The sequence below is a fragment of the Cydia pomonella genome, chromosome 17 (genome assembly GCF_033807575.1).
Source record: "Cydia pomonella isolate Wapato2018A chromosome 17, ilCydPomo1, whole genome shotgun sequence".
Taxonomy (NCBI): Eukaryota; Metazoa; Arthropoda; class Insecta; order Lepidoptera; family Tortricidae; genus Cydia; species Cydia pomonella.
The window spans coordinates 1,149,478-1,173,532 of record NC_084719.1 but is presented as its reverse complement, the minus strand read 5'-3'; the positions used below and the strand labels follow the sequence as shown (position 1 = coordinate 1,173,532).

At 35.8% G+C, this 24,055-nt stretch overlaps 2 protein-coding genes across 3 annotated transcripts; one reads left to right on the top strand and one right to left on the bottom strand.

Moving 5' to 3' along the window:
• Positions 1-1,797: 1,797 nt before the first annotated feature.
• On the bottom strand, positions 1,798-7,308 carry LOC133527272 (uncharacterized). The gene is made up of 4 exons (XM_061864209.1): positions 6,119-7,308; positions 3,935-4,422; positions 3,472-3,582; positions 1,798-2,181 (listed from the first exon to the last, which is right to left on the bottom strand). Exons 1-4 carry the CDS (start codon positions 6,386-6,388, stop codon positions 2,001-2,003), a joined length of 1,050 nt encoding a protein of 349 aa, XP_061720193.1. The 5' UTR covers positions 6,389-7,308; the 3' UTR covers positions 1,798-2,000.
• Positions 7,309-10,080: 2,772 nt separating this feature from the next.
• Positions 10,081-19,925, top strand: LOC133527010 (uncharacterized). Of its 2 annotated transcripts, XM_061863897.1 has the most exons (6): positions 10,081-10,731; positions 10,874-10,967; positions 11,565-11,690; positions 12,581-12,675; positions 15,733-15,840; positions 18,216-19,925. In XM_061863897.1, the coding sequence occupies exons 1-6, from the start codon at positions 10,706-10,708 to the stop codon at positions 18,367-18,369; spliced, it is 603 nt and encodes a 200-aa protein (XP_061719881.1). In that variant the 5' UTR covers positions 10,081-10,705; the 3' UTR covers positions 18,370-19,925. The 2 variants fall into 2 exon arrangements, with proteins under 2 accessions (XP_061719881.1, XP_061719879.1); XM_061863895.1 differs by having other exon boundaries at positions 10,081-10,967.
• Positions 19,926-24,055: the final 4,130 nt, after the last annotated feature.

Sequence of the window (24,055 nt, the reverse complement as noted above, 5' to 3'; positions counted from 1 at the left end):
CCTTTGTCGCTTCAGTTAGGACAATGCTGGAGTGAATGGTGCCATATTTCGTATTTTCATAAAATTAAATGTATTTACTATACAATCTTTTTATTTTTGTCTGGCCAAGTGTCGTATTACTAATCCTCAGTTATCTATCAAAATCGCTGCCAACTTATGGTTTGACTCTAGGAGTGAGTGTTGCGAGTCGGACGATTGACAATAATTAACACATGTGTGGTAGACCCAGTTTTAAATAATGTGTTCAAAACGCGAAAGTTTCAAATGTGCTACTTTTGTCGCCTGGTTGACGGGACAGAATTACAACAAGAAATAGTAAGTTCACCCATTATAAGGGTGTCTCCAAACATAGCTTTTATGCAGAGCTTGATTCTATTGATTCTATTCGCTACACTGAGCTAGTTTTATAATGAAATCAACCCCGAAATAATTTTTGTTTTTGGCTTTATATTTTGGATAATCATATTATGTCGATATTTTCTACGGGAAAGCCAAAAATTATTTCGCTATTTCTGGGTTGCTCCCATAGTAAAAGAAGCTCAGCTTAGCAAGTAGACGCCCTGCTGCATTTAATGATGGGACCCACATTGTAGATGCGAGGGAAGGAAGGTGATGTGCTAATGATAAGCTTAGTCAGCCATTTAGGGTGCGGCGAGGATTTATGCACATATTTTCCTCGCGTTATCCCGGCAGATTTGCCATGGCTCATTGGAGCCTGGCGTCCGAGTGGCAACTAGTCCCAAGAATTGGCGTAAGCACATTTTTTTATGAAAGCGACTGCCATCTGACCTTCCAACCCAGAGGGTAAAATAGGACTTATTGGGATTATTCCGGGTTCCTCACGATGATCTCCTTCACCGAAAACCGACGGGTGAATAATAAATGATATTTTGTACATAAGTTCCGAAAACCTCATTGGTACGAGCCGGGGTATGAACCAACAAACTCTGGATTGCATGTTACCGCTAGGCCACCAGCGCTTAGCGGGTAGGATTGATAAGAATACAAATAAAATTATATTGCGTATCTTAACAATTTGATTAACACAGTCCAAATTTATGCAGTTCTTTTACGGAATTTTTCGTTGATACGCCAAATTCCGTAAAAGTTTCCAAAGCCGAGGACTCGCATTCCGGGAACAGGGTCTCGCAGTTGCGCTGCGGCTAAGTCACCTCGTCCGACGTTAATCGATTAAATTAGATTTTAATGTCATAATGGCTATGTAAATATATTTTTTTGTTGTTGATATAATGAATCTGTAAGCGTTCTTTTCTTAGATATGTCAAAAGCATTTGGCCTGGTTTGTCACAAGAGGCTACTGGATAAATTAGAGTTGTAGCGCGTGAGAGGTAATATTCATTGCTGGATTAAATCTTACCTAAGTGAGAGAGCACAGTGTACAGAAATAATTAAAGAAGAAGGAAATACTATAGTGAACTACAAATCATGTTACAAAACAAATAAATTCGGGGTACCTCAAGGTAGCGTCTTGGGGCCGTTACTCTTTTCCTTTTATATAAATGATTTGCCAAAAATTATTGGATATCAATCAGTGTTATTATTCTATATAATCGATGTGTCATCGATTATATAGAATAACTTGTACATACTATATTTTTAACAACCCTATGTAACCCGTATTCCGCAAATAAAATTAATTCAATGACCTTTTGAGTAGGTATTGCAGCGCGATATTGCTGCAAACTGAATTGAAGTCGCAAAATATTAATGATCTTGGCATCAACATCGATTTTGACATTTGTGACAGTATTACAGTCGGCAGTAATGTCGCTCTGCAATACAGCTGCAATGATGAAGCCAACTGTATTGTCGTAAGAAACGTAAGAAATTGCCATTTTATCAAGAAATTTATATTTAATTTGATATCTGTCGTCGAGTCGGCAGTAGGGTCTCGGTGCAGTCACCTGCATTACTGCAATAGTTACAATAAATGATGATTTTGAAATGAAACATATAAAACTCTATTGTCTTTTTTATAATCAATACAGTCCAAATTTATGCAGTGTATCAACGCCAATTTCCGTAAAAGTCTCCAACACGGAGGATTCGCATTCCGGGAATAGCGACTCGCAGTTGCCATCCGCGCTGCGGCCTAGACGCTCTGCGGCATGGTATTCGTTGTCTGTGTGGTGCGATAATTCGTCCGAGGTTGTGGAGGGCCTGGAAATAAACAATATTATTTTCACTTCTCAAACTCATATCCTACTAAAATCGCGTGAAAGGGCATTTTTACTTCAAAGTGTACCATTTTTTATTATTAAAAAAAAACCATCAATTTTAGGTTATTTCTACTCAGAATTACAAGGATTTCCCAAAAAATTACAGTTTTGTGACACATTTTCACATACATTTTGTATGGATCATCACAAAACTGTCACTCAAAATTTGTATGAAATACCGATCTTTAGTTCAGTCAATAGTCCTAATGATTCTGAATCGAAATAACTCAAAAGTTGTTAGTTTTTCGAGAAAAGTAATCCATTTGAAAACATATGAAAACTCCCGTAATAGAGATAATAGATAATATAGATAATAGAATATATAAATAATAGAGAGTAACATCATCCCCATTTAACGTCGTATGATGACCATAAATAACGTCCAAAACCTGCCCTACAAACTGCCACTGCTGCTGCAGTTGGGGGACGACACTCCCCACGCGGCTCCGAGTAATCATTTCTTTAGACTTGAATAAACAAGACAAAATAGCTTTAAATATTTGATTTTCTGTATACTTTCCTCGCAATCAAAGTGCACAGCAGAGTATATATAACTCGGGCATAAATTCCCATTTTATCCGAGGCAATTTATCTCCAAGCGTATGCTAGTTACTTTATGCAGTTGTATAATCTACTGTTTATGACAACAGTAGACAGGAGCAGTTATTTACAAATATTTTGAAAACATCAATCGAATAGAGTTAGACCAAGCTAAGTCGGCAGCAACTTGGATATCATAGAGTGTGCAAGTGTTATTTTAAACGTCAATCTTCTATTATGATGAAATAACACTTGCACAGTCTGCGCTATCAAAAATGCTGCCAAGTTAGATTAGTCTATCTCTAACACTAAACTATACGTTTATCGAAGATAAATAACACCACTATTTAGTACTGGTATTTATTTAGCTATCTACCCAGAAGAATGTTATAAAAGTAATTGCATTGTATTGTGTAATTTTGGCGAATCTAAATAGCATTGATCTTGACTCCCAATAAAATGGAAAAATCATTTTTTTTAATTAGTTACGTTTTTCATTAGTAATCAACATGATGTTTAAGATTATATTTTTCTAACAATGTTATTATTTTCTTTTTTAAATATGCGCCTTCATTTCTAACACGAGTACTTATTGATACACCCTCGTGTGTATAAAATAAAGAAAAATTATTAAAATTACAATGTTATTGATCAATGATCTGAAATAAACTATTTTTATTTTATTACTCACGTAAACAGAATGTGTGCTATTTCACCCAGCAGGCCATGCTCATACGTAAACGGGATCTCAGCCGCCTCGCAGATAGTACGTAGCAGGCACGGACGACCCGAGTACCCGTATCTGTAATACATGGAACTTATTTCATGGAAAGTTTTATTTTCCTTATTACTTTTTTTTATTTCAAAGGGGAGATTAGTGAGATTCTAAGAGTGATTATTTCCAAGAATTTTAAATAAATCACGTTGTATTAAAAACTTTACAAACATTATAATAAAAACCAAAATGTAATCACGCAACCCTTCTCCTTTGTATGGAATTGACTATGAAGTGTAGAGCGTGTGAAAATGCTCTAGTAACGGTTCGCTCTAAAAATGCAGATACAAAATTAGCACGTGAAGGTGTCAATTGAGTTAGAGACACAATTTTTAAATTAAACCGTTACTAAAACTGTGAAGTATAATGAAAAGCGTACCTTTCTGACATATGTTCAATAATTTTGTAAAAGTCCCATCTGTTCATTCTCTGTGGCCCTGTCTCTTCTTCTCTTGCCTTTTGGTCTATAAGCTCCTGTCGACTTATAGCTTCATCTAAAGTTAGCTCATTTTTATCTTGTGTTGCGCCACCTTCAGAGTATATTAACGATCGCCTTCTTCTGTCATTAAAAGTGATATCAACTAAAGAATCTTCTTGAGAATCTTTACTTTCATCGCTTTCATTAATATCATCTTGCGATTCTTCTTTATCATCGTCATCATCAACAGCTATTTTCCTAGATTCTGAGTCTTTATCTTCAGTATTACTATTTCCATCCATATCTCTGGACACTGTATCAGCAAATCCGTATATTCTGCTAGTGTACTCGGTACTGTTTGAGGGAAGGTAATATTGGAACTTAATAACAGTTCCGACTGTCACCGCCTGCTCCTTGAGATCCACTGGAATACCTAAGCCAATGATGAACTGGAACAAAAAGCTCAAATTTTAATTTGAAGTATAATAACAGCAAATATGATATTTTTAGCCAGTATCAAAAACGTCAGAGATTTAATATATTTAGTCTAATTCTAAGTAATGGAATGTTCACAAAATTTCCATTAGAATTGAACATATTAAATATATTAAAACTGTTTCCCTTTACACTTGAGACAACTGTTTTATTATATACAATTTAATGTTCTGCTTAGAACATAGGATGACAACTGCCTCCTTTATGCATTGGAAAAAACTAATTTAAGAAATTGAAATAAAAAAATACTTTAATGCCAGACCTAAATATGAAACAAACACAAAGACCCAATTAATACTCGCCTGTCAAAAACACGATATCATTTATAGCTTTCCATGTTACAAAAACTTGCCCTACTTTACCAGGTAAACAGTCGAGCACGTTTAGCCTAAAAAGATATTTACACAAAGAAAGAGGATATTATATTAAAAAATACAAAAGCGAAAACAATCTTGAAACTGGAATGGGAGCTTATAATATTGGTTATTCTGGTGTACTTTTCGGCAACGCTATTGTTTCGCAGGCCCTTGAGTAGAGGACACTTATGAAATTAGATATACTCGATCATGGCTAATGATATCCAGCCATTTATCGACAGATGACAGCCCGTGGGGACTCGGATATCGCCGCGTATTGAAACTGACGTGATTAGGTTAATGGAGCTAATTAATTATGAATATGTATCAACAGTCTTCTTTATTCACAGATATTTTGACAAATTAGAGTGAAGATGATGTAGATAGAGTCCGTCTAAGCTAATTATGCTCCTAATTGAATAAAACAAAGTGAGGGAGTATCATTATAAACGTCATAAGTTTATAGAAATTTAACATTAATGATGACATTTCCAAACTTTGGCATTGCGAATGCCGTGGAAAGTTAGCTTGCTCCGACTAAAAAAAGCATTTAAAATGTTTAGGGGAAATACATGATTTTCTTGAGGATATATTAAAATTACTGATATCTATGACTAGATCGATTTGTTTAAGATTACTTCATAATATTTTAATATCCGGGAACTTAAAAATGCGCGTTATCTCAGTGATAAGGCCTAACTAGATCAATTTTCGCCCTCCAAATAGCAAATTACATTCAATCTCCACAGCCGTTTCCGAGATATCTGAAATTTATAAATATACAAGAATAGCTCGTTTAAAGGTATTTTATTTTTTGTTGCGTACTATGGGCGACTTTGCTTGCTGCGGATCGAAAAAAATTATTCCCTATCAATTAGATATTAAAAAGATATTCAACATACTTGACCTAACTATTCTCTTAGTCTATATCTTATTCATGACACTATTAATCAATTTAGGAGTTAAGATTGTTACATACGTACTAAAAAAATGGTTGTATATTATGATGTACTAGACATAACACGTTTTTATTCAATCAAATTGAATCAAAAATTCTCCACTCACCAAGAATTAAACGAAGCAAACGAGAAAAAACCTCTACTAAACAAATTCCTCGCAACACTTCAAAAAGCAGGCCAAAGCGAGCAACTTAATTGCATTTAAATTCACCAACAAGAAAAAACACTGCTTCGTTAAGCCCGATCCGGTGTGCAAAGAAAATATCATTTGCCCGAGTTAAATCAGCTACGTTATGTAAATTTGCATGAGCGAATTCGAATAAGGGAAGAAATACCTGGGCTCGGGTCGGGCCGCCGTCGGGGTACACAAGGTACCTCCGCTGTCTATGTGCTTCGAGCGTTGTGAGAACATTTAGGAGGATTAGTGCGAGCAGCATTATGTGCGTCTTTCGCCGAGCACCGCGGGAAATAAAATAAATGTAGTAGTATTTACTCTGCTTTGTGACTAATGAACCGTTATGTTTTCTCAGTGATTCCGGCATGTGCCATATTAGCGTTACCTGAGTGAACGGGCAATTAGGCTCGCATGCCTGTCTGCTAGCCATCCCTTTGAACTGACAATGTTAGCTTAGTGGAATTAGTATTAACTGGTTATGAGGTCAAATTTGGGTAGTTTTTCCAGACATATTAATCAACATTATCACCTGTCCCACTGTTGGCTTCAGGCCTCTCCATAAAATATATATTAAGGACTTCATATACATCTTAAGTTTGATTTCAAATCTATGCAGGTTTACTTAAGATATTTTCCTTAGCTTAAAAATGATAAATATAAAGTAAAACAAAAATTTCAAAGCATCGCAATACCAATGTTTATATCAAATCATTGCCATTAATTGCCAGGACAGGCATTCAGACAGCATTGAAATTTGTTATACCTTCAATAATATGACTACGTGTACATAACTGTAGTGTCATCCACGATGATGCGCAAATTTGTCAAATCTAACCTTTGAAAACATGACAATAAGAATCAAGGCACGCGTCGTCGTGAATGACACGATCTATAAAAATTTAAACGAAAACCGAAATGTGATTAAATTTTGTCGTCACCGACTCTACAAGCATTCCTCTTTGAATTGCAAAGCGAAATAAATTGTAAATTAGAAGGCTGCATGTCGAGCACATTTATTGAGCATGTTGAGCTGCAGCCACAGAATCCCATTATATTATGGCCCTTCATTCCGATAAATTGGCCTGCGAGCGGAAAGAGAGCGCCTTTGATGCGGTGCGGCGGTCTGATGTCGGAAGGCACGGAGGGGGCATATCTAGTCCGTTCAGCCAGCAGACTTTTTGAAAAATTGTAACGCTTTTTTAGCTTTTTTATTTGACGCAAAGACAGACCGAAGCCCTCCTACGCGTATACGTACAATTCATCTGGCCAACTTTATTGTAACGCCTGCAAAAGGGTCTTTAAGACCAAGTTCGGCCTGGCCAGCCACATTAGAGCCCATAACAGGCAAAATCCATAATTTTCACGCTTATATCAAATCGTAATATGGTTGCCAAAATATATGAATAGCAATTATGAGGCTTTTCTCTATTAACTTCATTTACTTATTCTAGACCTAATTAAACAACTTTCGCTGGATAGAAAAAATGAAGAATAGAATGTACTCGTACCTACGTCTAAACGCATCATGAAAATTTCTTCTAAAAATGCGTAATGCTATTTTTGATTGAACTCATCGCTACCTTATTTGTAAAAAAAATAGCTAAAAATTACAATTCAATAACAATAATACCCGCAATCCCGTGCGAGCTGCGTTGGGAGAAGAATCTGAACTCACTGCACCAGAACCACTTAAAGTTGAGGATTTTATCAAAACAATACCGCTCTCAAGGTACAATTGCACGGTACATTCAGTGCTGTGTTCACTGAACCGAACATCGAGATGCATTTCTATCGGGACTCATCGAATTTCACGATACGTCGGCCTTGTTGGAAGGCATTCAGAAAATGTTTGAGTTATTCCTTTACAATTGTTAAGTTACAGCATGTTTTTTTTAACATTTAGACATACCTATTTTGTGAGGTGAATATTCATGTACTTATCATACAATTTTAAATATAGAACAGTAAATTACTATATAGGCCGGGAAACGAAGTGTTGCAGATCAAGTAGATACCGATGACCGAGAGTAGCGAGGCTGGATAGATAGGGATACGCGGCCGGCAACCTCGTTTCTCGCCGAGATTTGTATAGTGCTTTTTTCGAACTTACAATGAAATAATAATAAAATATGATGATGATGATGATGATGATTGTTTCATGTCTACTCATAGCATTTCCGAACCTAATTTGAAATAAGTCATGTCAACATTTCAATGCAAGTTTGAGAAAAAGTATTGAAAACTGCTGTGTCTATAAGCCTGTATAATTATCATCAATATAGTCCCAAAGTAAATGCAATCATCTTTATAATATCAGATAATAGATAACTTAGAATACATTTTAACAGAGGATTTACTAACTATAACCATTAATGCACTGCCCTAGATATTGACTAGATTGTTTTACACTTAAATAAACTTTAACTATTTGATTCTTTTGCACGAAAAAATTTAATCTGGGACCAAGACGTTCTGGAAAACTGGCTGCTTTGTGTGGACTATATAAATTTAACGATTTAGATACATTTTTCTTAGACTTTCATCATACGCATTTAAAGAAGTAGAAGGATTTAAGATGCCGATAAAAGCATTTAAAATCCAATTTTTACAAGCTTTTATTTAACTTACCCTGTTAGTCTGTATGGGACAAATTTTGCAAGTTAAATATACCTAACCCACTTCCCGGTTTCCGTTGAAGCTGAAAATTTGCATACATATGTAAGTTGGGTGACACTGCAATATTATGGTACCATCAAGCTGATCTGATGATGGAGACAGGAGGTAGCCATAGGAACTCTGTGATAAAACCTAATTGTTTTTGGGGTTTTTAGAATTGTCTTGATTAGTATTAGTTGCCTGTGGAAAAAAAAGTACAGTCAGCGATAAAAGCTTGTACCAATAATGAATTTTTTGCCAAAGCCTTATCTTCTGAAAAATCACATGACCGTAACTCATAATAAAAAAGATTTTCACCCATGTAGTTCTTGAGACGTCAGCCCAAATGAAATAAATAAATATTATAGGTACATTCGTACACAAATTGCCTAAGTCCCACGGTAAGTCCAAGAAGGCTTGTGTTGTGGGTACTCAATCAAACAACGATATACAAGGAGGCCAAAAAATATGTGCATTCCCGTTTGCCAGGGATGTTTTAACTTTTACTATGGGACCAACCCCGAAATAGCGAAATAATTTTTTACCCTCCCATATACAATGGACCAGCTAAAATGTATGAAACAGCCAGAATTTTTTTATACGTAAAGGCCAAATTGAATATTGTTTGTTTTTCAAAGCTTCGTAGATCGTTGTCCAATCGGATCTCGAGCCGCGTTTCAAATATTCTCTCTCCGAGTTGCTCCGGGCATACCATTGACTTTTGAAAGCCAGCACATATGAATTATATCAATTATCAATCGCTAGCTGAAATACTAGTATGGAATTTTTTGACTCGTTTAAAAAGGTTTTCATTATTCTTAAATTCAATTTATAATGCTGGTTTTTGGGATTTATTTTGTAAGTATCTTTGTGTGGCTATACTACCGCCATCTATCTGTTAGAATATTGTGGCACGACGTTCATTTATTATCTTTTAAATTTAATAAATATTCATGTAATTACATTAATACAATTTAAAGTAAATTTTAAAAGTATCATTAAACCAAGGCATGTCTCGATATTCCAACAAAAACATGACTTGACAATTAGATTTAACATGGGTCTAATCCATATTAGCTTTCTAGCCTTCTTAGAAAATCAAATCATAACATTAGTAGTAGTTCTTGTATAGTATTTTTTAAAAACCCTACCCACCCTACCCCTAGCCATGACCCTACTCATAGTGTAGTTCCTGCCGGTGAGTAAGGTTGCTAGAGCTCAACGAGGGGGAGCGGGTTTAGGGTCAGCAACGCGCATGTAACTCCTCTGGAGTTGCAGGCATACATAGGCTACGGAGATTGCTTACCATCAGGCGGACTGTATGCTTGTTTGCCACCGACGTAGTATTAAAAAAAAAACAGGAAAGGTACGCTGATAGATGTCATATCCATACAATTTATAACCTAAAATGCCAAATCTCGCAATATTGTATTGAGATTACCAGCGTACCATTCCTGATTGAAAAATATAGTTAGCAGCTTTCTGATGCTCCATTTATGTCTATTGATGTCACTAAAGTGGACGTGTAAAATACTCAAACATTCCAGTTTTAAAAAGAAAACCAAATCAACAATAAATCGTCTGAATCCACGTCCAAGTAGCATTCGCCTCTTAACATACGTATACTTGAGGATCGTGATGGCTAAATTACAAGTCCTCACTAGAACGTGACCGGCAAACCTTAGACTTTCCAACAAATGCTCGCTTTCCCCTTTCGTTTCCATCGCGGCGCCAAGCGGAGCCGCTGGGACTTTCGTCTTTGATTACAACGTATATGTATTGTGCAACACCAAACACAAGTCCCGTCAACCAATTTACACTTACTTGACAAACTATCTCAACTACTGCGCGTACAGACTGCTTGCACAGAGTAGAAATTAAACCAAATCTCTAAGTGCGAACACTATTTCGTTTTCCAAGCGTGGATTTTTTTAGTTCGTTTGCTTAGTCTGTACGAGCATCGAGTGATCACAAATTGTTAACACAAATAAGACGTCAAACGTTCATTAAGTTGGGTCCAATACGGTGACAGTTTTTGGACAGTAATTTGCTGTCAATCACCGTTTTCAACTTTCTGTTATATTGAGAGAAGATGTGGATTGATTGCCATTGGGTGGTGTATGTTTCATTTTTTAACTTGTTTTCCTTCAGATGGAAATTTTAGTGCATAAACATTGTAATGTTTGAGTTTCTTCAACATTATAATGAAACATCGAAATTATGGAACATGGTGTGTTGTGACAATTTTATTTGTTTTCAGGTATTTAGTTATATTCAACTTGGACAGAGTATTACCGAAAGTGAACAGCAGACAGAAGAGATATTTGCTATTTACCTCGTCGACACAATATGGAGTGAGTATATTTTGAAACATATATATTATAAACCACATTTTTAACTATAGGTACCTGACTAAAAACAACGTAAACAAAAGGTTCTCTTTCTTTTTCGCCACACTCTTGTCAGAGTGGTCGCGGTCGTCATATCAGGGCTGGGTGCAAGCTTTACAATCCGTAGCCATTCTTCCCGTACTGTATGTAGCCCTTGTACGGTCACGTCTGAAAATATTGATACGGACAAAGTGCCAAAATATGTATACATCACCCGTAATATATCGGCCATAAGGTCGTGTATACATATGTTTGGCACTTCGATCATGTCGATGTTTTCAGACATGACTGTTCATTCGTGGAGTAGTCCATTCAGTTCAAACAAAAGGTAGGAAAGGACAAATTCGCTTCTGGTAAGCTTCGGTTCGTCAGTTAGTTAAGAGCGATTAGACCGGTGTTCAGAAAGTGGAAGGATGATAACGATGGTTATGTTGAGGGATAAGTTCGCCTTCGTGCATATATTTTCATTACATTGTTTTATCTGTTTTGTGTAAACTTGCTTAATCCTCGTACATACTAAATAGGGTGGTACATACATGATGGAGGTGTCCAAACTTGCAGGTATTTGCGACGGTGTCCGTTCCGTTGCACCCAGATACAACGACAAGCGTGGCGTGGTTTTATGAAGCGAATTATTACAACGTTGCCAACGCCACATACTTTCAACCATTGCTCGGAGACATCCCGGTACGTTGAGATTGCTTCAGTATATTGTTGCCGAAGGATGTAAAGAAAAGCATTTTCTGATGAGGTACTTAATGCCAGGCTAGGCTTGCCGAGGTCCGACTTAGAAAATGCCTATTTCCACCGAAGTAACATAGTGCTTTTCTCAAACATGTGAGGAAATTCAATAAACATAATAATATATTTAGCGGATGTCGCATACGTACGAAATTTGGAACATAAATTATAAAAATTGGCCAAGTCACTATTGTGGGGTTCCGTAGTTACCATTGTGTCAGAATAAGCTATCCGGTGGCTATTAGTATGTACATAATACTATATTATTTTACAAGCATAAAGGAGTACCTTCGCAGCGCTTTGTACGTATTTTTACTAAGAGAAGACTTTTAGCAATAACTCAAAAACGGCTGGACCGATCATATTTGCTATTGTTTTCATTTCAATTATTTATGACGCTCTTGTTTTTGTTTTTTTTTTTTCATATTTTTCTAACCCATGAATCAAAAAATAGAGGGGGGGGGGCACATTGTTTTTTTCTTTCGAAGCAATTATTTCCAAAAAGTTTCACTTTATCAAAAAATATTGTTGGTGACTATGCAATGATACTCCACACAATGGGGATTGGGGTAAAGTAAAATAAATTCAATAGTAATCACTTTGTATGGGAGGTACCCAAAAAATGTTTGGTGTATATTAACGTTCTGTTGCTACACATGATTCATAATATGCCAAATTGCAGCTTTCTAACACTGACGAGCACGTAGCAAAGGCGCGAACGGACGGAGAGAGAAACATGTCGAAACTATAAGGTTTCCTCCTCCTTTTCTTGACTACGGAACCCTAAAAATGGATACCATTAAAAATAGTAAGTAAATGATTCCATTTTTTTCCAGTGGGGCAGAAGTGAAGATAAACGCAGCACAGATGACACGAATGAGTTGCTGACTAGAAGACTACTGTACACTTCCATCGAAGCTATGTTGGAAAAGTGAGTACTTACTTCATTGGCTCAGCGACCCAAAATGAGACTTGGCCTCCTACACAAGACAGCGCCACTTTTCTTGGTCATATGTGACATCTCTTGGTCATATGACGACCAGTCTGGCTTAGTGGGTAGTGACCCTGCCTATGAAGCCGATGGTCCCGGGTTCAAATCCTGGTAAGGGCATTTATTTGTGTGATGAGCACGGATATTTGTTCCTGAGTCTTGGGTGTTTTCTATGTATTTAAGTATTTATAGATATTTATATATTATGTACCTATATCGTTGTCTGAGTACTCACAACACAAGCCTTCTTGAGCTTACTGTGGGGCTTAGTCAATTTGTCTAATAATGTCTTATACTTAATAATATTTATTTATTATTTTATCTCGCCAATTGTATAGACTGACTAGTAATATATGACCACGCGCCATGTTGCGGAACTTCACTGGAACAATTTTTTTTGATACTATACTGAACTGTCACCCTATACATGAGAACAGTGCCCTCAATGATCATATATTACTGGTCAGGCTTTAAGGTGTTATTGTCCAAGCTTTTTCAAGCAAGTTTCGAATCTATAAAATCGTGGAAAAGTATGTGCTTCTTAATAATATATCATGATGGTGGCGGATAAGTAAATGATGGTAAGCGGAGCAGCCAATTTATATGCGGTAGAAACTTCAGTGTTACAAATTTTTAGTAGAAAGAAAAAAATGAATAAATTACCGCTTCGGGCAAGACCCCAATTTTCGACATTTTGGAACACCGATCCAATCGCTCTTAACCAACTGAATTACCAAAGTCAAAGAAAGAAAGGAAAAGAAATGGGCAAGGAAAGGAAAAAAAAACAAGAAGGTAGACAAAAAATAGAAAATCTAATTGTCGAACCCGAAGCGGTGAATTTTTTTCCAATTTATTTCAATAAAAACAACTTGTAGTATTTTTACGTGTCTGCTTGATAAAAAAATTACTCCAAATTTGTTAAAGCGCTACCGATTATTTTAATAAAGTAAGTACAATATTATCATCCAATGTGAAATTTCTTGTTGCCTACACAGTGGCTTGGGAGCTATGGTAATTTTAAATTACGCCGTCACAAATTCATTCGCTCAAATCATTCGGTATTCATTAATATACATAATGTTTAAAAAAATAATGTGACACGAAAATAACGGTATTTTAAGTTCCGCTCCCCACCATAACAGCCGTAATAACAATTGGAAAACCAGTTTGTATTTAGATTCTGCTATGCCCCAATAACTACGGTAAATAGTGGAATGAATTTTCAATTAATTTGATTGTTATTGCTATTGTCCAAGGTGAGTTTTACTACAAAAAACCTAGATAGTATTTTATACAGAATAGATACCCTACGCCTTGAATAAAATTACCTCACATCGAAGTGGTGGATTGTCAATGCAATGAGGGAATCTTAATATATTGGTTTAAAAGCACGTTTGGTTGCGCCAAAATATTATCAACTAACTGCTTTAATGCACTTATATACACATTGACACGTATGTACATTTCGTGTGCACAAAGATATTAAATTGCTGTCCGTAGTCTATTCACATCTACCCTCGTATAAATAAAATAAAATAAAAATCGTTAATTTCAGACATAAGCGCATCGGGGTTAGTAAAATTGATGCTTCGTAGGTACTGAAAATTAGAATAAATAGTATTGAAATGAAATAATAAAATAACAAAAATTAACTTAAAGTATGGCCAGTTATCTATAAAACTGGCGCATGCACACAAAGCCAGGCTCATCAGGGATCTGTCCCACATTTTTTTTAACAATGCAGAACATTCCATATAAATATATAAGCACCAAAAGCGGTACTTTAAAAAGAAATTATTTAAATATTGATCAGATAAACATAATAATATATAAGGAGAACTTTATTCGTTTCTTACCTACAAATACATAAGTAACATTTTACACTCTAAATTAAAAATAGGCTATAAATAAACTTAAACCTAATGATAAAAAGTAAATTTAAAATAAGAGTCTTATAAATAGAATATGTCCTCAAGCTCGCTACCGATGGGAAGTGTGCCCAGAAGGCTGGCCACGTTGAATGGCAATGCCCTTGGACCCGGGTATGTCCTTAAACTACGTCCAAAAGAGAGGTATGGGCAATGCGAATGTCATCTCGCCTTGTGTGGTAGGGCACAGCACAGCAGATGTCATTCCAGATCTAGAGCAGAGCCCAACTGGGGAAGTACCTCCACCTTACAGAAAACCGCAGCCAAATAACACTTGACCCTACTCATAGTGTTGTGTTCCTGCCGGTGAGTAAGGTTGCCAGAGCTCAACGAGGGGGGTGGGGTCGGCAACGCGCATGTAACTCCTCTGGAGTTGCAGGTGTACATAGGCTACGGAGACTGCTTAACATCAGGCAGGCCGTATGCTTGTTTGCCACCGACGTAGTATTAAAAAAAAAAATGCTTATGCGTTGATATTGGCCAGCCTTCTGGTCACCTGTGGTGTCTATGATAAATTCTTGTATAGGGTATACGTACGGTTAGTTGGCATATGACTCTTATTAGGTACAAGTGGTTTTACACATTGTTTGAGATCCTTGATGGCGATCCTAGAAATGCTGCTCCCACATTGGGTGTTACAAAATGTTGTATAACGTCGTGTGACAGTGAGGACATATTAAAACACTGTCAATACTATTATGCTGTCCCTGTCACACGATGTTATATATTTTATAACAGTCAATGTGAGAGCCCCAAAGCAAATCTAAGCATCCAAGTGATCCTAAATAATAATAATAAATATTATAGGACATTATTACACAAATTGACTAAGTCCCACAGTAAGCTCAATAAGGCTTGTGTTGAGGGTACTTAGACAACGATATATATAATATGTAAATGTTTATAAATACTTAAATACATAGAAAACACCCATGACTCAGGAACAAATATCCATGCTCATCACACGAATAAACCAGGATTTGAACCCGGGACCATTAGCTTCATAGGCAGGGTCACTACCCACTAGGCCAGACCGGTCGTCGAAAACCCCAGTCATTTTCTTTTGCAGAAACAGCTTTCCAGGTCGAGCATGCCTGTTAAGGGCTATCTGCGAGGCAGCCGCTTCCCAGTTGAGGGATAATGGCGTTTTGGGAGACCTACTGCATCTTACACTGACGTAAGTCTCTTCGGTACCTATGCCCTGAGTGGTAGGCATTCAGATTTTTAATGTAGTTTTATTTTGTGTTCATTTATTGGTGATTTTTAGGGTTCCGTAGCCAAATGGAAAAAAACGGAACCCTTATAGATTCGTCATGTCCGTCTGTCTGTCCGTTTATGTCACTTTTATCCGAAACTATAAGAACTATACTGTTCAAACTTGGTAAGTAGATGTATTCTATGAACCGCATTGAGATTTTTAGTTTTTTACACAAAAATAGAAAAAAAAACAATAAATTTAGGGGGGTTCCCCATACTTAGAAATGAAACTAAAAAAAAAAATTCATCAAACCCATACGTGTGGAGTATCTATGGATAGGTCTTTAAAAATGATATTGAGGTTTCTAATATAATTTTTTTCTAAACTGAATAGTTTGCGCGAGAGACACTTCCGAAATGGTAAAATGTGTCCTGTAACTTCTAAAATAACAGAATGATAAAGCTTTATAAAAATATATGATATTCATTACCATGCAAACTTTCACCGAAAATTGGTTTGAACGAGATCTAGTGAGTAATTTTTTTTAATACGTCATAAATGGTACGGAACCCTTCATAGGCGAGTCCGACTCGCATTTGGCCGCTTTTTAGGGTTCCGTAGCCAAATGGCAAAAAACGGAACCCTTATAGATTCGTCATGTCCGTCTGTCTGTCCGATTCTGTCACAGCCACTTTTTTCCGAAACTATAAGAGCTGTACTGTTCAAACTTGGTAAGTAGATGTATTCTATGAACCGCATTAGGATGTTTACACAAAAATAGAAAAAAAACAATAAATTTTGGGGGTTCCCCATACTTAAAACTGAAACTCAAAAAATCTTTTTTCATCAAACCCATACGTGTGGGGTATCTATGGATAGGTCTTCAAAAATGATATTGAGGTTTCTAATATAATTTTTTTCTAAAATGAATAGTTTGCGCGAGAGACACTTCCAAAGTGGTAAAATGTGTGTCCCCCCCCCCGTAACTTCTAAAATAACAGAATGAAAAATCTAAAAAAAATATATGATATACATTGCCATGTAAACTTCCACCGAAAATTGGTTTGAACGAGATCTTGTAAGTAGTTTTTTTTAATACGTCATGAAATTAAAAAAAAAAATTTTTTTCATCATACCCATACGTATGGGGTATCTATGGATAGGTCTTCAAAAATGATATTAATGTTTCTAATATCATTTTTTTCTAAACTGAATAGTTTGCGCGAGAGAACCTTTCAAAGTGAAAAAAAGTGTCCCCCCCCCCGTAACTTCTAAAATAACAGAATGAAAAATATAAAAAAAATATATGATATACATTGCCATGTAAACTTTCACCGAAAATTGGTTTGAACGAGATCTAGTAAGTAGTTTTTTTTTAATACGTCATAAAATTTAAAAAAATTTTTTTTCATCAAACATATACGTGTAAGGTATGTATGGATAGGTCTTCAAAAATGATAGTTAGGTTCCTAATATCATTTTTTTCTAGACTGAATAGTTTGCGCGAGAGACACTTCCAAAGTGGTAAAATGTGTGTCCAAAGTGGTAAAATGTTGAACAAGATCTAGTAAGAAGATTTTTTTTAATACGTCTTAAATTGTACGGAACCCTTCATGCGCGAGTCCGACTCGCACTTGGCCGCTTTTTATTTGTTTAGCCATTTACCACTGTGTAAGGTAAACTTAAACCGACCGAGATATAAACCGTGATATATTTAATATTGTTTTTGAGCTCCCGATATTTCGACGCAGACGGATCAAAAACAATATTGAAGGTAATCAGGGTTCATACCCCGGTCGATTTAAGTCTAGTGAAACTAACCGTGAATCATATTTTTAATAAAAGAAAAAAAAAAAAAAAAAATCATACAAAACTGTTATAGTGTAAGGTAATAAAATTGAACAAATGCAGTTTCCTAAACATAAAATTAAATTTAATACGAATATTGCCGTTTTTAATAGCGCGTTTTTATGAAGCGCTGGTGGCCTAGCGGTAAGAGCGTGCGACTTGCAATCCGGAGGTCGTGGGTTCAAACCCCGGTTCGTGCCAATGAGTTTTTCGGAACTTATGTACGAAATATCATTTGATATTTACCAGTCGCTTTTCGGTGAAGGAAAACATCGTGAGGAAATCGAACTAATCCCAACAAGGCCTAGTTTACCCTCTGGGTTGGAAGGTCAGATGGCAGTCGCTTTCGTAAAAACTAGTACCTACGCCAAATCTTGGGATTAGTTGTCAAGCGGACCCCAGGCTCCCATGAGCCGTGGCAAAATGCCAGGACAACGCCAGGAAGAAGGATTGCCGTTTTTAATATACAAAACATAAAATGCTTATCATAATTTACTATATTTCAGGCCTTCAACATCTATGGAAGAAACAGATGTAGAGGACTGTTTTTACGAGGCGGAGTACCGCGGGACACTGCACGACTGCGTCAAATATCTTCGTCACTGCCCGATCAGCCCACTCGACTACATATCCGTCCAAACAGAACAACTCTTTTATTAACGTTATCAACTTGCAGTCTTATTGAACTGTCTCTATGAGGAGAAAAAACTGCCTGATGATTCAACTTGAGGAAAATTCTAGTTTTAGTTATAAGCTAGATTTGTTTCCAATATGATACTGATCTGTCAAAAGTGATGTTTTGGGTTGAAGACCCACAGAGTGTTACTTTTGACACTGCCAGATTAGTATCATATCAGTATCATATTGGAAACAGATCTAATGACTAAAATAGAATTGGTCAGCAAATCTCTGCCCAATCGGAACAAAATATTCTACAATAAAATCGTCAGCTTTAATGGATGTTTGGTTTTCTAAGAGGCGAAGGAGCGCGAGCGGGATCCTACACGACTGCGCCAATTATATCTGAGAATCTCCAACGAATATCTCATAAACTACATCTCCATCAAAACGGAAGCACTTTAGGAACCATAATATGAACTTACAGACTTTAGGGATATTCTCTGTGAGGCAGATACTTGTTGTGCGGTATTACAAATCGGCGACATCTACGACTACAAAACTTTGACACAGATTTTTTACTATGCATATTGTTGATAATTGTAACGTTTTCGTTTGCGTACCACAACCTAATGATATTTTTTGAAGATTCAGAGACTTCTTGTAAAAGACATAGGTAGTAAAAACATTTTTGAAAAAACATTCTTTTCAACGTATTTTTGGGCCAACCATCTCCAGCTACCACTGACTTGACTGCCAATTTTATAAAATAAAAATATGTTTTGTCAACCTAGCACTTTTATTTTACATAAATAATAAGTATATTAAAACTTTTTTTTTACTCCAATTAAAAATCGTAATAATTAAGCTAGTCGGAATGGTATCGAATACCAATTTCAAATATAACGGCCTCCTATTCTAGTCAGTAGTGAGTATGAGCAGGAGCTCTGGGTTCGAATCCTGGTAAGGGTATTTATATGTGTGTTTATCATAGATATTTTTTCTTCTGGGTTATGGATGTTTTCTATGTAATTAAGTATTTATTTGTATATATCTATTTATATATATATATATATATCGTCGTCTAGTATCGAGCGTTATTGAGCGCACTGTGGGACTAGGTTGATTTGTGTAATATTATCCCATAGTATTTTATATGGTTCAAAGGTCGTCCTCATGATGTTTCACAATGGGTATATATTTATATATTTATGTATCATATTATTTATGTACGTATAATTTTATATAATTTTCTGGTTTTTTTTTGTCATTTTACTCTGTATTCTGACCCTGCACCAATTAGGATCTTTTGGTTTGGCTCATGGTTGAGAATGCCTTCTGGCATTAAGTCCGCCATTTGTACTCTTCATGTTTTGTGCAATAAAGTTTAAATAAACAAATAAATATATATATTAAATATAAACAATCTAGAAACCTAAACGCTAAGAGAAAAAGCCGTTCTAAATATGATATACGAAGACATACAGAATCTACTAATAATTGTAAAATGATTATAAGTAATATGACTAGATTTACAATACGATAAATAGGATAATATTATTCAATTACTGTATGATGTTTATAAATAAATAAATAAATAAATAAATAAATAAATAAATATTATAGGACATTATTACACAAATTGAGTAAGTCCCACAGTAAGCTCAATAAGGCTTGTATTGAGGGTACTTAGACAACGATATATATAATATATAAATATGTATAAATACTTAAATACATAGAAAACACCCATGACATTGTATGATGTTTATATATAAATAAATAAATAAATATTATAGGACATTATTACACAAATTGAGTAAGTCCCACAGTAAGCTCAATAAGGCTTGTATTGAGGGTACTTAGACAACGATATATATAATATATAAATATGTATAAATACTTAAATACATAGAAAACACCCATGACTCAGGAACAAATATCCATGCTCATCACACGAATAAATGCCCTTAACAGGATTTGAACCCGGGACCATCAGCTTCGTAGGCAGGGTCACTACCCACTAGACCAAACCGGTCGTTGTTCGATTACATTACACTGTTGTTTTTAGCCATAATATTTAATGACATACATAGTTAGTTGTCATATATGTTTTGTGCATACCTAACGAACCTAACCTAAAATATTATGCGAATTAAATTTATGACTATACAAAAAAAATGCATTTAATTGCTAAATTATATTGTGTATTTTGTAAGAAAATATTCATTTTCATGAACAATGTTTGCCATATTTCACGCACATGTAAACCATAACTGCACTTTATTACTTTCCACTTATATTTGTCATTTGTCGCCATTACAAATATAACGAATGAACAGAAGACATTTTTAGACTTGAATATTTTTTATTCTATTGTAATTCTTCTTAAAAACCTATTTAAAACTGATATTCTTAAATCATATTTATAAGAGATAATCTGTAGTGCTAAGGTTTCCATTTACACCGAATTACAGCTATTATACAGCTTATCTATTGCTTGTACAGCTACTGTACAGCTACTGTACAGCTCTAATAACGCGAAAAGCTGTATAATTGGGGCCCTTTTTTAACTTATAAGGGCTGTATAAGCGCTTATACAGCTGTAGTACAGCTTATAGTATTCAAATAAACTGATATACAGCTCTTATACAGCTAGCAATGCTACTTGGGTACCCTAATATAAAATGCCAGTTATTTCCCAAAAACCCAGTAACAGCGGTTGTGGTCAACAGTGAGCCAGCAGAATTTCGGCTTCATTATATCGATGCTACGGGGTCAGTTTGCGATTCGGACAAATAAGTATCAGCGAGTCAGATGCAGCGTTTGTTATTTACTTTTCAACTCCCGGGAGAAAATTCAGACACAAAATAAGTGATCAAAGTATAAAATAAACTCAAATAAATATTTGAACTTCGAAGTATATTTGTGACCGTTTATATACAAAGCTCAAACTGAAATATTATTTCTAATCATAGTCATTATTGACACAAAAAGTATTTGTGAAAGCACGTTTCTCCAACAGGCATACCTACCTTTACCTAAACATTAATTAAATTGTATTGTCTTGTCACGCATTCACAAAAATATTCATTGTCAAATAGGTAATATTCAAATTAAATCCAAAATTGCGGATATAAGAAATTCATTATAGATGTTTTTTTTTTTTTCGTACTATTATAGTATTATTTACTAATATAATATTATTTACATTTCATTTTAGGTATTAAATGCCTTAATCACAAGGTTTTACCAACAAGGTATAAAATTAAAACTAAACTAGCCATAAAATAAAACTACTTAAAAATTAAACTAATATTAAATAAAACTAAAAGTAAAAGATATACTAATGAACAAATTAGTTATAAAAAGAATACCCCTTCTAAAGCCTCCGCCTGCGGCAAAGATCCCATAACGCTGGCCGCGTTACCTCTCTGTATTGCCAGGGATATACGCTGGGAGAGGTAAGCGCCAGCCCTATGGTCTCCAGTGGCGTCGATCAGCCGTGCCGACAGGGCCCCCATGAATGTTTTCATGTCCGCCGACCAAGGTCCCATTGTCTCCACTGCAAGCGCCGCAAACTCATAATCTTGCAGTAAAGATGAGTATTTGCGGCGCTTGAGTTGTTGGGCCTGGTCGGCAGCATTGATATTAAAATCTACAATGATACAGTAAATATTCAAAGTATGTCTTACTTAAGCATTCCTTTAGCATTTGTTCTTGACGAATATCTAAGCATTAGGTACTGCCGACTACATTACTGAAAGAAATACCAATTTTAATATCAACGTCCTGGATATTTGACATTTCTAGCAACAATGCAGTCTACAGCTACCTACATTCGGAATGTCAGAACCTTTTGGGATTATGTGCATTAATTTGGCTTGTCTACTGAAACTTCATTTCGTCTTTAGGACAGGTTTTTGATCGTCGTGTTCGTCGCCAAACTATAAAGAGCCATATGTACTGGATTGTACGATACACGTACAAATAGGCAATTCGCAACTCGTGTCGATTTAGGCACACTCAGTATCTTCTACCCTAGATTAATAGAGGTAAATGTCTACAGTCCAAAATTGAACAAGAAAACCTATTCAAAAGAAAAAAACAACCAAATTGACCACCTTCTCCTTTATTAAATCGTTTCAAAATAAATACCTGCTTTTCTCTTTCTAAACAAGATGGAAAGAAAAAGAGAGCTCACGTGGGAATGATTGAAGGCAGAGAATTGATTATCGCTCGTGATTTCTACGTTTTTTTCAATGTTGTTGACGTTTTTTGGTTACGTTTGTGCGATACAATCACTTCGTACAACGTCTCATATTTAGTATGGAGTGTGGAATTAAGAGGAGTGGCATCTCTTATGGTAGAACTGTTGCAAAAGTGTCCAGCTGTCAGCTATAAATAATAGTTCCAAATCTCTCAAGAGTAGCGCTAGAGTAGCTAAGAACCTAGGCGTTATTGACGGAGTTAATTGCGCTGTCTATGATTTGATTTTTTTGTTCAAGTACTCTAGGTATTGTAGCGCCACCTATTCAAAGTTTTTTGATGACACTTTTTGGTACATGGCGATTTCGTTTCTTATCTCCACCTTCCGTAATATTTAGATAAAGGAAACAGATAAACCAAATTAGTCAATACTGTATAGTAAATCTCAAAATATAATTTTGTAGGTAATAAGCGATTTTCATTGCCGCCAGAAACGATTGTATTTTTTTATTTATCATCATCATCATCAGTCATCCATATTGCTTTAAGGTGCATTTAATATAAAATATAATAATAATTCAGCCTATATACGTCCCACTGCTGGGCACAGGCCTCCTCTCATGCGCGAGAGGGCTCGGGCTATAGTCCCCACGCTAGCCCAATGCGGATTGGAGACTTCACATACACCTTTGAATTTCTTCGCAGATGTATGCAGGTTTCCTCACGATGTTTTCCTTCACCGAAAAGCTAGTGGTAAATATCAAATGATAATTCGTACATAAGTTCCGAAAAACTCATTGGTACGAGCCAGGATTTGAACCCACGACCTCCGGATTGAAAGTCGGACGTCATATCCACTCGGCCATCACCGCTTCAAGGAAAGAAGGAGGGAAGGGAGGAAGGAAGGTGCATTTATTTCAGGAAAATACACCGATAGACAGCTCGCTCGCGTGCTGAAACCGCGTTGCACACGCACACTGAAAAAAACAATTAGCCGAAATCATTGAGTAATTAAAATAAAACCGTTAAAAAAATAACTGAACTTAGAAAATAGACAAATATATTTTTCTCAATATCTTACAACCGACTTTATTACAGGTATACAGGTTCACAAATACTATTTTTGTGTAACTAGGTATCTACTGTTATGCAAATATTTCTTTCGGCGCAGGGTAAAATTCAGCTAGTACGTTCTGCCGTTGACTCGTGCGATTGATCGGCAAATATTTCGAGTTCCTCGCGTCAGCATGCTCACTTCGTCCATGGAACGCTTTACATGAATTGTAACCGCTGAGCTTGCTGCAACAAAAACAGGAACACCTAACACAGAACATGAAGGATTATCAGAGTGCTCCATGACAAATGTTTATATTGTAAGACCAAATTATTTTACCTATGTTTTACGAATAAATGATTATGATGATAATGATTATCTTTGTATGGTTTAATAGTCAAAATTGTGAAAAATAAAAAGTGGCTGTGACATAATCGGACAGACAGACGGACATGACGAATCTAT